General features: G+C 35.8%; 1 protein-coding gene across 1 annotated transcript in view; it reads right to left on the reverse strand.

Annotated features, from left to right (window-relative positions):
- LOC115447953 (coactosin-like protein) overlaps nt 1–13,017 on the reverse strand; it is a 36,963-nt gene extending 23,946 nt beyond the window's left edge. Inside the window, exon 1 of the mRNA XM_037442028.1 lies at nt 12,577–13,017. Within this exon, the coding sequence (XP_037297925.1) occupies nt 12,577–12,627 (51 nt within the window). The 5' untranslated portion in view covers nt 12,628–13,017. The remainder of the gene's footprint in view (nt 1–12,576) is intronic.
- Between the last annotated feature and the right edge of the window lie 89 nt (nt 13,018–13,106).

The following is a 13,106-nucleotide window of genomic DNA, read 5'->3' on the forward strand; positions in this document are numbered from 1 at the left end:
ACTTAGAATTACAAGGCTATACGTGGTATTGTTTTACGCTAGTCTTGAAATATTAGATATTAAAGGCTTTAACTACAGTGCTTACATTCTGCTGTGTGATGGTATAAATAGACAATGCAGTAGTTTCTAATTAGACAAACTCGCTTTACTTTCCAGAGATCTGCCTAATAAAATATTGACTCTTGAAAATGTTGATAGGTCGAATTCTAACATTAGGATATTATAGCATTTTTGTGGTATAACTAAGTTTTATAATTTTAGATTTAAGATGTCACGTAATTCGAAACCCGTTTAAAATAACAATGATACATTGTGGTTAGCTCGTAATGCCTTGAGTATCTGACCATCTGTCCGGCGGCCATGTCGCGTTTGAGGTCGGATATTAATATCGGCTGTACGTTGTTTATTCTTTTGCCTAAAACTAATATGCAGTATAAACAACGTGGTTCTCTATTAATAAGTTTCAATTAAGTTATATTCTTTTTATAAAAATAAATTACGGTCTTTTGCATTCATGAGTCAACTGGTTAGGAACAGAAGATATGTCTTTTTTAGTACAATCACCATGTTCCAATTTGAAGGTGGTCGGTATAATTTCATGCATTATGGGACTTATCAATTAATGTCTCATGATGACGAGGGTGTATATGGTGAAGAGCTTTGTAGATATAAATTCTAGTAGTAGGTTTATGAGGCGACAAACAGAACAATCTCCTGAGGAATCGCGCTTGGCATAAAAAAAAACATTACCCTCCTTCGCAAATTGGGTAAAACGGCCTCGCAAAGATTTGCTGAACAAAGCCTCTCATTACACCTCTACTGATTAATTTCATGACGTGTTATTATTGCTTTTGAACATATTTTGTGGCGCTATAATACATATTAAGAACGACTTTTATTATTTCTATCGCCAAACAGCAGTATGTAATCACTGTTGTGTTCCAGTTTGAATACAGTAATACCATAAAATCTCACTTTATTATTTGATGAAACTAGATCGGTATTTTACACACCTTTAGTACCGTGTACCTGCCAAAGCCACTGTAGTCCAAACTTCATAATGGCCCATCGTTGTTACCTGTGTTGCATGCGCTGACAAACTTTCAGCTTTTATAAAATAACGAAGGTCTGGGGTTCACGGGTTCTTAGACTATTACCATCAGGCAAACGGCAAGCTCGTCTCGTCATTCAAAGCAATAAAAAAAGCCTTGGTGGTCATTTACAAAATAAAAACCAACATGAAATATGTGTCGGTGTGCATTCCACTTTAGCTTTGAAAGTCGATCCGTTGACAACACTTGAATAATTAGCTCTTCGCAGAAAAAAACAAACAAGTTTATTTTAGAACACAAAAACACATTAGTATTGATTATAAATATTCTGTAGTTATTTTAAACTAACTTTATTTGTTATTTAACAAATACGACAAAAATATTTAAGTTAAAGATATTATATATCTACAATATAATTGCGTAGATTGGGGTAGCCTGGTCTAATAGAAACACAGGATATTTTTTATTGACCCTTCAATAACCTATATGTTTTTAGATGCTACGCTTTCTATGGAAGATTCGTATAAGTCATCATTGCGTCTATAATGCTTAACATTATACTGCATATTGGCTTATTAGAAAACATTACTGATTACCCAATAGTATGCTTGTAATTTACGAAATTATTATTGCAAAATCCATTTTTTAAATCATTTAATCTAATTCGCTTGAAGTTTAAATTCCGGTCATTTTTTTTAAATATAACGTACTATCTATGATTACTAAAGGTGTAACAACTCCGAAAATATCGGATCGCGAAGCATGCGCGTAGGCCCTGGTCGATGACACCGCGCCGCGCTCCGCTTCCACTAATAAGTTACTTCCGACTGGAATCTTGCGTGTTCACTGCATATCTTGGCTTAGTGAATGTGACAGCTATGGGGCAAGCGAGATGTTCCTCGCAGCTGTCAGAATTTGGAAAGAACGTCGGTTTTAGAAAATAATAACCTATAAGATCATGGAGCCCTATTCCTTCTACGGGTGCAAATTCGTTTATTTGCAATTACGGGCGCTCTGATTGAAGGGCAGCTTGGATAGCCATATAGGTAAGAGTAAAAATAAAAGCCTATTACCCTGATGTTACGGAATGCTTTTTGAACACCAATTAGAAATATAATCTATCACATATACATCCCGGTGGTTATTCTTCTTAACACATCTTTTCTCAAAGTTTTGAAACCCATAGTGTCCCACGTAAGTGTGTCGCGTTTTGGGATCAGCCTGTGTATATCCGGTTCCAACAGGTCGGCATTATTGTTTCGACTGTCGAGATGTAATCATCTGTCGCCAGTCGACATTCTTTTGGACTCCGCTCCACTTACCATCAGGTAGAGTGGGGTCACTTGGCCGTATCACACATTCCAGAACTTTCTGTATAATTCCCGATGGCTTCTCTAATATCCTAAGTGTCATCTTATAAAAAAAACAATTATTACATAGTCTCAGAAACTATTAAGCCTACCAACCCACCTATTGTCGAAGAAAAGTTATCCTCCCCTGAAGAGTTTTTTATTGCTTTGAATAACGAGACGAGCTTACCGTTCGTCTGATGGTAAGCGATATGATCACCCATAAACAGTAGAAACACCATCCAACACCTTGAATCACAAAGTATTGTTTGGTATTTCACTGCGCTCGCCATTCTGAGACGTGAGATGTTAAGAAGTCCAGTAGTTACACTGGCTACAATGTCCTTCAAACCGGAACACAACAGTTACTAGACACTGATGCTTGGCGGCAGAAATAGACATTGCGGTAGTACCTACCCAGGCGTACTCTCACATATGAGACCTACCACCAGTACGTTTACCAGGATTATCACGTTATTTCTAATAAGATCGAAGGCTAATAGGAACGTCCCGTGAGTGACGGAGCCATAACATTTCTCATGGTTTTTGTGCGCGGTCTGCGACGACCCATGACCGGTCACGGCCGGTTCACGCGTTAGCTAACCGTTGTCTATTAACTGGTTACATATTGTTTGGGGTTCCGTATCAAATATTTGCTGCAATATCTTTTTGTTTTGGTTTGTAAGAAGCGGCGATAGCCTAGTTGGGTGTGGAACGGACTGCCAAGATGAATGTCCGCAGGTTCAAATCCCAAGGGCACACACCTCTGACTTTTCTAAGATCATGTATGTATTCTTTGTGAATTTATCGTTCGCTTTAACGGTGAAGGAAAACATCGTGAAGAAACCTGCACATCTGAGATATTCTCTATAGGAATTTCGAAGGTGTGTGAAGTCTACCAATCCGAACTAGGCCAGCGAGGTGGACTAAGGCCTAATCCCTCTCAGTAGCAGAGGAGGCCCGTGCTCAGCAGTGGGCAAGTATATAATACAGGGCTGATATTATTATTATTATTATCTTTTTGTAGTGTCGGTGATTTTCGAGTAAAACAGCCGGTCAGGTTCACAGTTACTTTATTACTGGTTGACGCTCGGGTTAAGATGTTTGAGTCGCAGTTTGAGGGTAGATATAAACGTTTTTATAATTGTTCGCGTACATATCACTTTTTTAACACCAATTGGAAATATATAGAAGTATCACACAAAAATCCCGGTGTTTTTTTTTTATCTTTATAAATCTTTTTTTCATTTTGCTGGCAGAATATATTTTATACGCTCGGATAGCGACCACCGTATATAAGATGTTAAAACCCGCCATAGTGGCCCACGTGTGTCACATTCCGGGATCAGCCCGTGTATATCCGGTTCTAACAGGCCGGCATAATTGTGTCGACTGTCGAGGAGTAATCATCTCTAGTCGACATTTTATTGAATCTCAATCCACTTACTATCAGGTGTAGTGGGGTCAAATTACCGTACATAAAAAGAAAGACAAAAGTTGTGTGTCAGGTATCCGGAATTTTCCGGTTACTATGTTGACTGCAATATCAGTAATTAAGTTTTGGGTCGTATTATTACTATTTATGGATAATATATTGTGATATGTATTAGATAATAAATAGGTAGTCCCATTTGTTATACATATATTTTATAAGCATACTGAAGATTGCCAAGTTAAAAAACTGTGATTTTTTTATATAGGTATTTACTATTTGTTACTTCCTAATTACGTCAATTTATTTCACTAAGTTTGCATCAGTCTCGGAGTTGCAAAAAACCGTTATAATCTACGGAACCCAGAAAGTGAACATCGACTCTAAATCGATGCATAACAGCATACTTTTTATAGTATCGTAACGAATCAGGATATGCTTGTAATAGTTCAAGACTATTAATTTGAAAATCTAATAAAAAATATGAAGTCATTTATTTTTTGTACTGGTACGGAGTTTAGTATATTTGAATATGTAGTTATAAATTCTTAGTTTATTCTGTTGGGTCTTTATATAATATAGGAGTTAGGATGACCTCGTGTCTGTTAGCTGACCTTGTACCCACTGATGACCTTCAAAATATGTAGCAGGAGGCAGCTGAATAAGGTGGTAGACCGTCAAGTCAATGTCAGATATACCCCATCGAGGCCATTCTTGTGCGCTTGGTCTCCACACCGACTGCACGCACATGCACGCGACATTTGTCGCGGCCCTAAGCACACAGTTAAGTGTATATACCTCATGGTTGCCAATTCGCATTGATGCCTATTAAGGCTCGCGAACATATCCTGGCCGTCTCCTCTTCTACCATCCTGAGAGATTTCCTCATCCTTCCTCTACACTTCCTTCCCAACTATCCCTCCAAACTTTCCTCTAAGGCCCTGCAGTTGCTAAGCCGGGGGATTCCAGTTACCATTCGCAGGTTTCCTCTGGGGTGGACTGCGGGTTGCGAAACATAAAAAAAAATCTGATATGACCAGCTCAACGAATACACGCTGATGGACCAGTGACGATTTAGACGGACCAGAATAGACCTAAAAAATTTGGTTAGACGATGGGCAGTGAATTTCTACGATTGGATAGAGATGTTATTGCTTAGTGGGAGTATTTTCTTTTCATCGTACAATAGAATTAACAATGCATTTGGTGGTAAAAAATACACAGTTCAAATATGACAACCAGAGAAATAAGTCGCGTCTGCAAAATTGATAGAATTAACAATCATTTACTAGGTATATCTAAATACTGACACAGTAAATATTTATTAGTCAGTTTACTAATCGGGTACCCTAGAAGCTGTAGCCAAGAATAAGTCTCTCGGATTACAGTTAATATTTTTTGCTTAGTAACAATGTGGCCGAGAAAGTATGTCTGAACCGCGCGACCCGGCCTCGTTACTGCATCTTACTTTCCGTCGCGTAATGTTCGTGTTTTATAAATTCGATACATTAATCTATATCGAAATACTCCAAAATATCCCTTGATAAGAGCTGATAGATATAGGCCCTAACGTGGAAACTCTAAAGTCGTTAAACACTCCTTTAGTCTGTGGTTATCTTTATTTTCATTTGACACAACAAAATTATTAAGTAGTACAAAAAAGAAGTTCCTTAGACCAATGCGCCCTAGAATAAGTATTCTAATTTTAAACGGATTAGAAGTCGTTTTCTTCGTCTTAAATCATCGTGATACACTTTCAAAGTCTATGGAACAGATAAAAAAATGTACCGCAACATCGAATCGAGTTATTTCGTGAAAACAACTTTCTAGTTTAAAATCCTAGAAGTGACAAGTGACGAGCTTATCGCTTCATCAGACACAAATTACAAACACGCATTAGAAATTATTATTCTGATGTGGGTTTCTTCATCAATTTGAATCAACAAATAAGTGGGCCTTTACAATCTTTAACGCACAAACGTTTTATTGAAAGTGGATGAAATAGGGATTTAAATTCCAAAGGAAATTAAATTAGTTTTTTATGTATATTTTTAATAAAACATTAAGGTGTAATCAAAACTCTATGGCCTGAGATTCCATTGCCTTATTATTCTTGAGATAAATAATTACATACAATATTATTACATATTTAAATTTAGAACACTTTCTATCCGATAAAAACAAAATAAGAATCTTATAAGTTATTTATAAAACCCTGAACACTTTCTTATTATTATAAATAGATATTAATTTAATCTGAATTAACATAATATGAATCCTAAAATTCTGTATATTCTAAAATAAACCGTATCCAAATGTTAATATTTTTTCTCGTTTAGAACATGCGAATGATTTCACTGCACTCGAACTCTGACGACGAACGCTCAAATTGTTCAAATTAACTTGCGCGGGCTTTGGCTAATTCCCTCGGGAATTTCATGACGAATCGGGATGAAACGCATGGAATTCCTTTCTAAATTGTAATTGGCGTCGTTGTGGCACTTATTGAAAGGGAGCATCCAAACAATTATTTAAATTTGTAATATTAGAGCAATAAAACAAAACTTGTAATTAAAACACACAGTTTCTTTTGGACAGGGACGCTCAAGTGACAGCTTCACTTTACAGAAGTTATGCCTTGTGGTTTATAATAAAAATGTTCACCATAGACACAACAGATGGCGTTATTAATTATTTTGGTACAGATCTAACACCCGCACTTACCAAAATAATATGGGCACACAACAATTAATAGTTTCTCAAAAAAATATTAAACATTTTTACATTCTGTATACCTAACAACTGCATAAAATAATAATGCTTAGTGTTACCCAATCCCTTTGTAAAAGGTCCGCTGGCATTTCAGCAGTTTCTAAATACTTAAGTTCTACAAACTTTTAGTAACACATTCTTTACAAAAATGGTAGCGGACATCTATATGTTTGGTTCTTTTATTGAAGCAATTATTTGAGGTCAACTTAATTGCACCCTGATTATCATTAAATAAATTAATGGTGTATGACTCAACAGTTATTTCTTTTAACAAATTAATCAAATAAATTGCTTCCTGCAAGCATCAGTTATGCCCATGTATTCAGCTTCTGTACTTGAGAGGGCAACTGTTTTTTGTTTCTTTGCCTCCCATGAAACTACACTACCTGCTAACATAAAACATAAACCTGTATAAGACCTTCTGTCTATAACATTATTCCCCCAATCTGCATCTACAAACCCTTCTAAATTTGACTTACCATATTTAGTATATTTTAATCCAAAATGTTTAGTTTTCTTAAGATATTTCAAAATTCGTTTTGCATATGCCCAAGTTTCAAGATTATAGCAATTATTAAATTGACTCAGAAAACTAACTGAATATGCAATGTCAGGTCTAGTCAACACTGCTAAATACATTAGCCCACCAATCAGTTGCTGATAGGGTATACACTTTTCACAATTGTTATTAAAGTTAATATTTAATTTAGTCTCTAAAGGTGTGTCAGCTACTTTACAATTTGCCATATTAAATTTATTTAATAACTGATTAATATAATTTTCTTGGCTTAATGTAACTGTGCCTTTAACTTTATCAATATTAACAGTCATTCCTAAACAATTTTAACCTGACCTAAATCTTTTATTTTGAACTTTGAAGCCAATACCTTTTTTAAATTATTACATTCACTAATATCATTTGTAAACACAAAAAAGTCATCTACATACAAGGTTACTATTGTCTTTTTATGATTGTTATTTTTTGTGTACAAACATGGTTCTAATTTAGATCGCTTATAACCAAGGCTAACTAGATAATCATCCACTTTCCTATACCAGGCCCTTGAGGACTGCTTAAGACCATATATAGCTCGGTTCAATTTAACTACCTTTTTATTACAGTTATCTTTAGATTCTAGCAAACATTCAGGTGCTTCCATATAGATTGTTTCCTCAAGGTCCCCATTTAGGAATGCTGTAGTGACATCAAGGTGCATAACTTCTAACCCAAGTTTCACAGATAATGCAAACAATAACCTTAAGGTTGAATGCCTAACCACAGGTGAAAAAGTTTCTACATAGTCTACATTTTGCTTCTGCATATAGCCTTTGGCTACCAAACGAGCACGGTATCTAATGTTATTATCATTGTCTAGTTTTTTACGTAGCACCCACTTACACTTCACTACAGTTTCACCATTCTTTGGCTTATCCACTAGCTCCCATGCATTGCTGTCCTCAAAAGACTGAAGTTCCTCCTTGACTGCCAATAGCCAATTTTCCTTTTCTGCTCCCCGTAATGCTTCTTCTAGGGATAGTCCATTTGCATCATCAAATGCTTCCTCAGATATACACATATTAGTCATCCGATACCGCTCTGGCTTCCTCTTGGTTCGGATGGGTCTTACCCGCTTCTCAGGTAAGTCATAACCATCTTCATGTTCACTAGGAACATAAGGGTCATCTGGGTAATCTGATGGTTTACATACTGTATCACCTCCAATCACATCTTCTGAACTTGATGTGTCCTTGTCAGATATCTCCCGCACTGAAGATGAATTTTCTATATTTTCAATAATCGGTAAGCTAACATCAAGATTCTTTTCTTCTTCCATGACAATAACATCCCTGCTTATTATCACACGTTTTGTTCTAGGGTTGAATATTCGATAACCTTTGATGTCATCTGGATAGCCCACAAGTATGTGCTTTTCTGATTTTCTGTCCCATTTATGGCGCCTCTCTTTAGCAACATGGGCCATGACGGTGCTACCAAATATTCTGAGGTGACTTATATCAGGCTTACAGCCAGTCCAGACTTCATAAGGAGTTCTTTCATTTAACGCAGGAAGCACAGTACGATTTTGTAAGTAAACAGCAGTATTAGTGGCTTCTGCCCAGAACTCTTTACCCATATCTGCATCGAATAGCAAACACCTGGCTTTCTCTACAATAGTACGATTATTGCGCTCTGATAAGCCATTTTGTTCAGGGGTATATGGGGTAGTTCTTTGATGAATTATACCCTCCTCTTTGAGAAATAAATCAAATTCCTTATTACAGTACTCACATCCATTGTCACTTCTTAGAATCTTTATTTTCTTATTACTTTGTTTTTCAACTTTAGCTTTAAATTCTTTTGAAACATCTTAAAGCTTCATTTCTGTGTTTAATGAAATAAACAAACAACATACGACTATAGTCATCAACAAATAGTATAAAGTATCTGGAACCAGCAAGTGATTCATGCTCCATAGGTCCACAAATATCAGTATGGACTAAATGAAGCAATTCTTTTGCTTCTTGAACCTTCATTTCCAAATGGTAAACGACACTGTTTGCCTTCACAACAGATTGTACATGTTGCCTTACCAAAATCTACCTTTTCTTGAAGATTCATACCTTCGACAGCTATTTTCATCTTACTAAGATATTTGTCATTAAGATGGCCTAATCTACGATGCCATATATTACTTGACACTGACAAATTTGCTGCTAAATTTTCAGGCACTTTTAATTTGTATACACCATTATTCAACATAGCTGTAGCGACCAGTTCGCCTTTTTTGTTGAAGACTTCACAACCATTCTTGGTAAATTTTACTGTATTACCGGTCTTTATTAACTGGCTCACTGACAGTAAGTTAGTAGTCAAACCTGGAGCACACAATACGTTCTTGACTGTAACTTCAAATTCACATTGATCAGTCTTTGTAACAATAGTCACATCGCCGGTACACAATACTTGCAATCTCTCACTGTTAGCGATACAAATGTCCTTTATCTTATGATACTTTGCATTCTCTACCCACTCTTCATTCGCCGTCAAATGCATACTTGCTCCTGAGTCAATATACCAGTCATATTTATTAAACTGAGCACTTAAAAACACTGTACTGAATACGTTACTGGGTTTGCGTTGCATTTCTTTTTTAGATATGTTGATGTTAACATTATTTGGACACTGATTCTTATAATGTCCTGGTTCTTTGCAACGGTAACATTTGACGTGACTCTTGGCGCCAACATTGACGTTTGGTTGCGATTGAGTTCTTTGCGCGGTGGCCATAGGTAATTTATTTTTCTTATGTTGCCATTTCTGCGTTCTACTTGCGAATGCACTGCTAACCTCGTTAGATTGGTTACTTCCACTCACTTCCGTTTCCATGTCCATGAGCTTGGTTCTAATGGCGTCCGTTGTAATTTGTATGCCGGAATGCTCGATCGCCATTATCATCGGCTTAAAATTCTCTGTCAATCCAGCCAACAACAGGCAACCGATCCACTCATCACTGATATTAAAACCTGTCCCACTCAGTTTCTGCCCCGTTTCGACTATTTGCGTTACGTACGACTGCATCGAGACACAATTTTCCAAACGAATTGAGATTAAATTACGCAAAAGTGATATTCTTCGTGTAAATCCCGAGTCATCAAATAATGTCTTTAGCTTGTTCCATAGTTCCAAAGTAGTTTTAACTTCTTTTATATGGACATATAACGCAGTATCTATAGTCATCACTAACTTTGCCTTAGTTCTCGCGTCATCTGCGGCTTCTATCTTTTTCCCGGTTTCTGGTTTAATGCAGTGCAGCATATCTTCCAGGACTAGAAAATTTTCCGCGGCGAACAGCCATTCGTTGTAGTTTTCCCGGCCTTTTAACTTGGGAACATTTACAATATAATTCAATGCCATTCTTGCAACTATTACTGTATAAAGTAACTAATAACATTTAACTATTATTGTATCAATGTTTCACCACTTTTAACTGAGAAACACAACTACTTAAAAGACAAACTAAGGATTCTGGGTCTGGGCCCATAACCTGTAATATTAGAGCAATAAAACAAAACTTGTAATTAAAACACACAGTTTCTTTTGGACAGGGACGCTCAAGTGACAGCTTCACTTTACAGAAGTTATGCCTTGTGGTTTATAATAAAAATGTTCACCATAGACACAACAGATGGCGTTATTAATTATTTTGGTACAGATCTAACAAAATTGATATGCTGAAAGCAAGGCCGGAATCTCTTTTGAAAGTTCTTTCTTACCATGTCTATTAGATTATGTTATTAAATAGAGTTTTTCATGCATTGACGTTTTATTATCGCTTCAATTAATAAGCAAAATATATATTTTAATGAAAATCTATATAAATGATAATAACGTGTATTTAAAACCCGATCTTATATGACAGGTTACAAACAGTTAAATGCTTACTTTTAGTGGTTATCTGTGTTTTTATATCTAAAATAGGTAGGGATATCTTACCCTTACTTAACCTATCTATCGGAGCTTGAATATCATAGCTATCAGTGGTACGTTTCGTTTTTACTATAGATGAACACAGTGCTACTAATAATTGTTATAATAATGTATGCAGTAGGTATCTTATTGCTTTACGTAAAATGTAATGTAAAAATATTCAATAAAATTATAGTTGAAAACATAAAAACGTCATTTTTTTTAATTACATGACTAAGTACTTAGTGTACAAATAAGACGGTTCGGTATAGCGGGTGGACTCACTAGAGTTACTAATGATATGTTTCCTTCGTTTCATGCATTCAAAGCTTTTGATATTGTAACTGCAGTAACAGTAACTTTTACAGTTGAATTGTAAAGCAAATTCCAGTTAAATGTTAAATTATTTAGACTAACCGTAAAAATGCATCAATACGTAATGACGAAGCAATACGTTACAACAAGATTCCGTTATAATAAATGCTATTCTACGAGTTTTCTCGCATTTGTGACGATTCGTAAGTCACGTCCGATAATATGGCCCATTTGGATAAAAAACCTAATGGAATGTGTAAATAAATTCCGCTAATAACAGTAAATACGTATATTATACTCGCAGTCTGGGTAACTATGCAATAGTGTGTGCATAGGCAGTTTATTTATTTAACATTTACCTTAAATACTTGATAATTGTGGTTTTTGCAGAATTATATATTATAACAAGGAAAAATAACTTACGATAATGATTTTACCGTAGGTAAGCGTATTCAAGTCGTAATTAAAATTATTATATGAAACGCAAACGTTAGGGGACAATAAATTACTCCAGAGTCAAGTAAAACGGAAAGAGAATATACTTACCTTTATATTTCATAAGTAACACCCCCCGGCTAAACGGAACTAAAATTTCCGTTCCCCACCAATTAAATTCTGGATCCGCTCCTGTATTTATTTAAACCTAATGTCTGTATACAGAGAGACATTCTTTCGGTACAATAACCATTTTGCAATGATTACATTCAGAAAAACGTAAAATATTTATAATAAATACTTAAGTTACATTTTTCTTGGCTATGGTTAATGAGAAAAAAAAATATTCCAAACAAATAAGTACATCCAGTGACGTCATGATTTAACAAACGTTCCGTTTCGTATAAAATCCGCGCTTAACCTCCCGCCAACATTCACTAAAAACGGGACTCGCAGGAAATCGCATCACACGGCATTTCGAGACGCACCGGCATACATAACTCGTATAATGCACCCAGACATTTCTATAGTCACTTCATCCCTCCTGTGAACCTATAACATACCTATATATACAACGTACCACACACGAAGTCGTAAAGTTGTGGTTACCTTTTGAATCAATATGCTTAAAGACGTACTCAAGTATTCCTTGATACCGGAATCGTTAAAAAATGCTTAGTATATAAAAAATAGGCTATGGCACAATAAGCTTATGCCAAAAAAGATTGTATGAAATAAAAAAAAATAACTTACTTTTCTAGGGCCATTCTGAACGATTGTCTCATATTCCAAACCCTCAGACATCGTTCTCACAAATTAAAAAAAATCACAGCTGAATACACAGTCTTTTAACTTTAATTTATCGGTCGATTACCGATTAATCCGCACTAGATTATATATTTTTCGGTAAAAATAAGAGCTAGTGGAGCGCTCGAACGCGAAACCGGCACTGAATGAATAAATCACTGTTTTACATCAATGCATTTGATGGGAATTTGTTTGAATAAGATTACACGTCGTGCCGCCGGCCGGCACTACAACCAATATTGCGATTCACGCCCACAGCCTCCCTCCAGCTCTCCAGTGAGTGAATGTATACAAATAGATATAGAAAGTACATAGACCTCCGTCCTCACAATGCTTTCAGCTTTTATAAAGTGCGGCCTATACATGACGAATTCGGATTTCAATGTTACGTTCCTTTTTACGAAACATTCTGAAACACTGTAAAAGAGCGTTTTATAACTGCATTTAAAAGTACTATTTTTAAAACTACCATAAAT

This window comes from Manduca sexta, chromosome 4 (genome assembly GCF_014839805.1).
Source record: "Manduca sexta isolate Smith_Timp_Sample1 chromosome 4, JHU_Msex_v1.0, whole genome shotgun sequence".
Classification (NCBI taxonomy): domain Eukaryota; kingdom Metazoa; phylum Arthropoda; class Insecta; order Lepidoptera; family Sphingidae; genus Manduca; species Manduca sexta.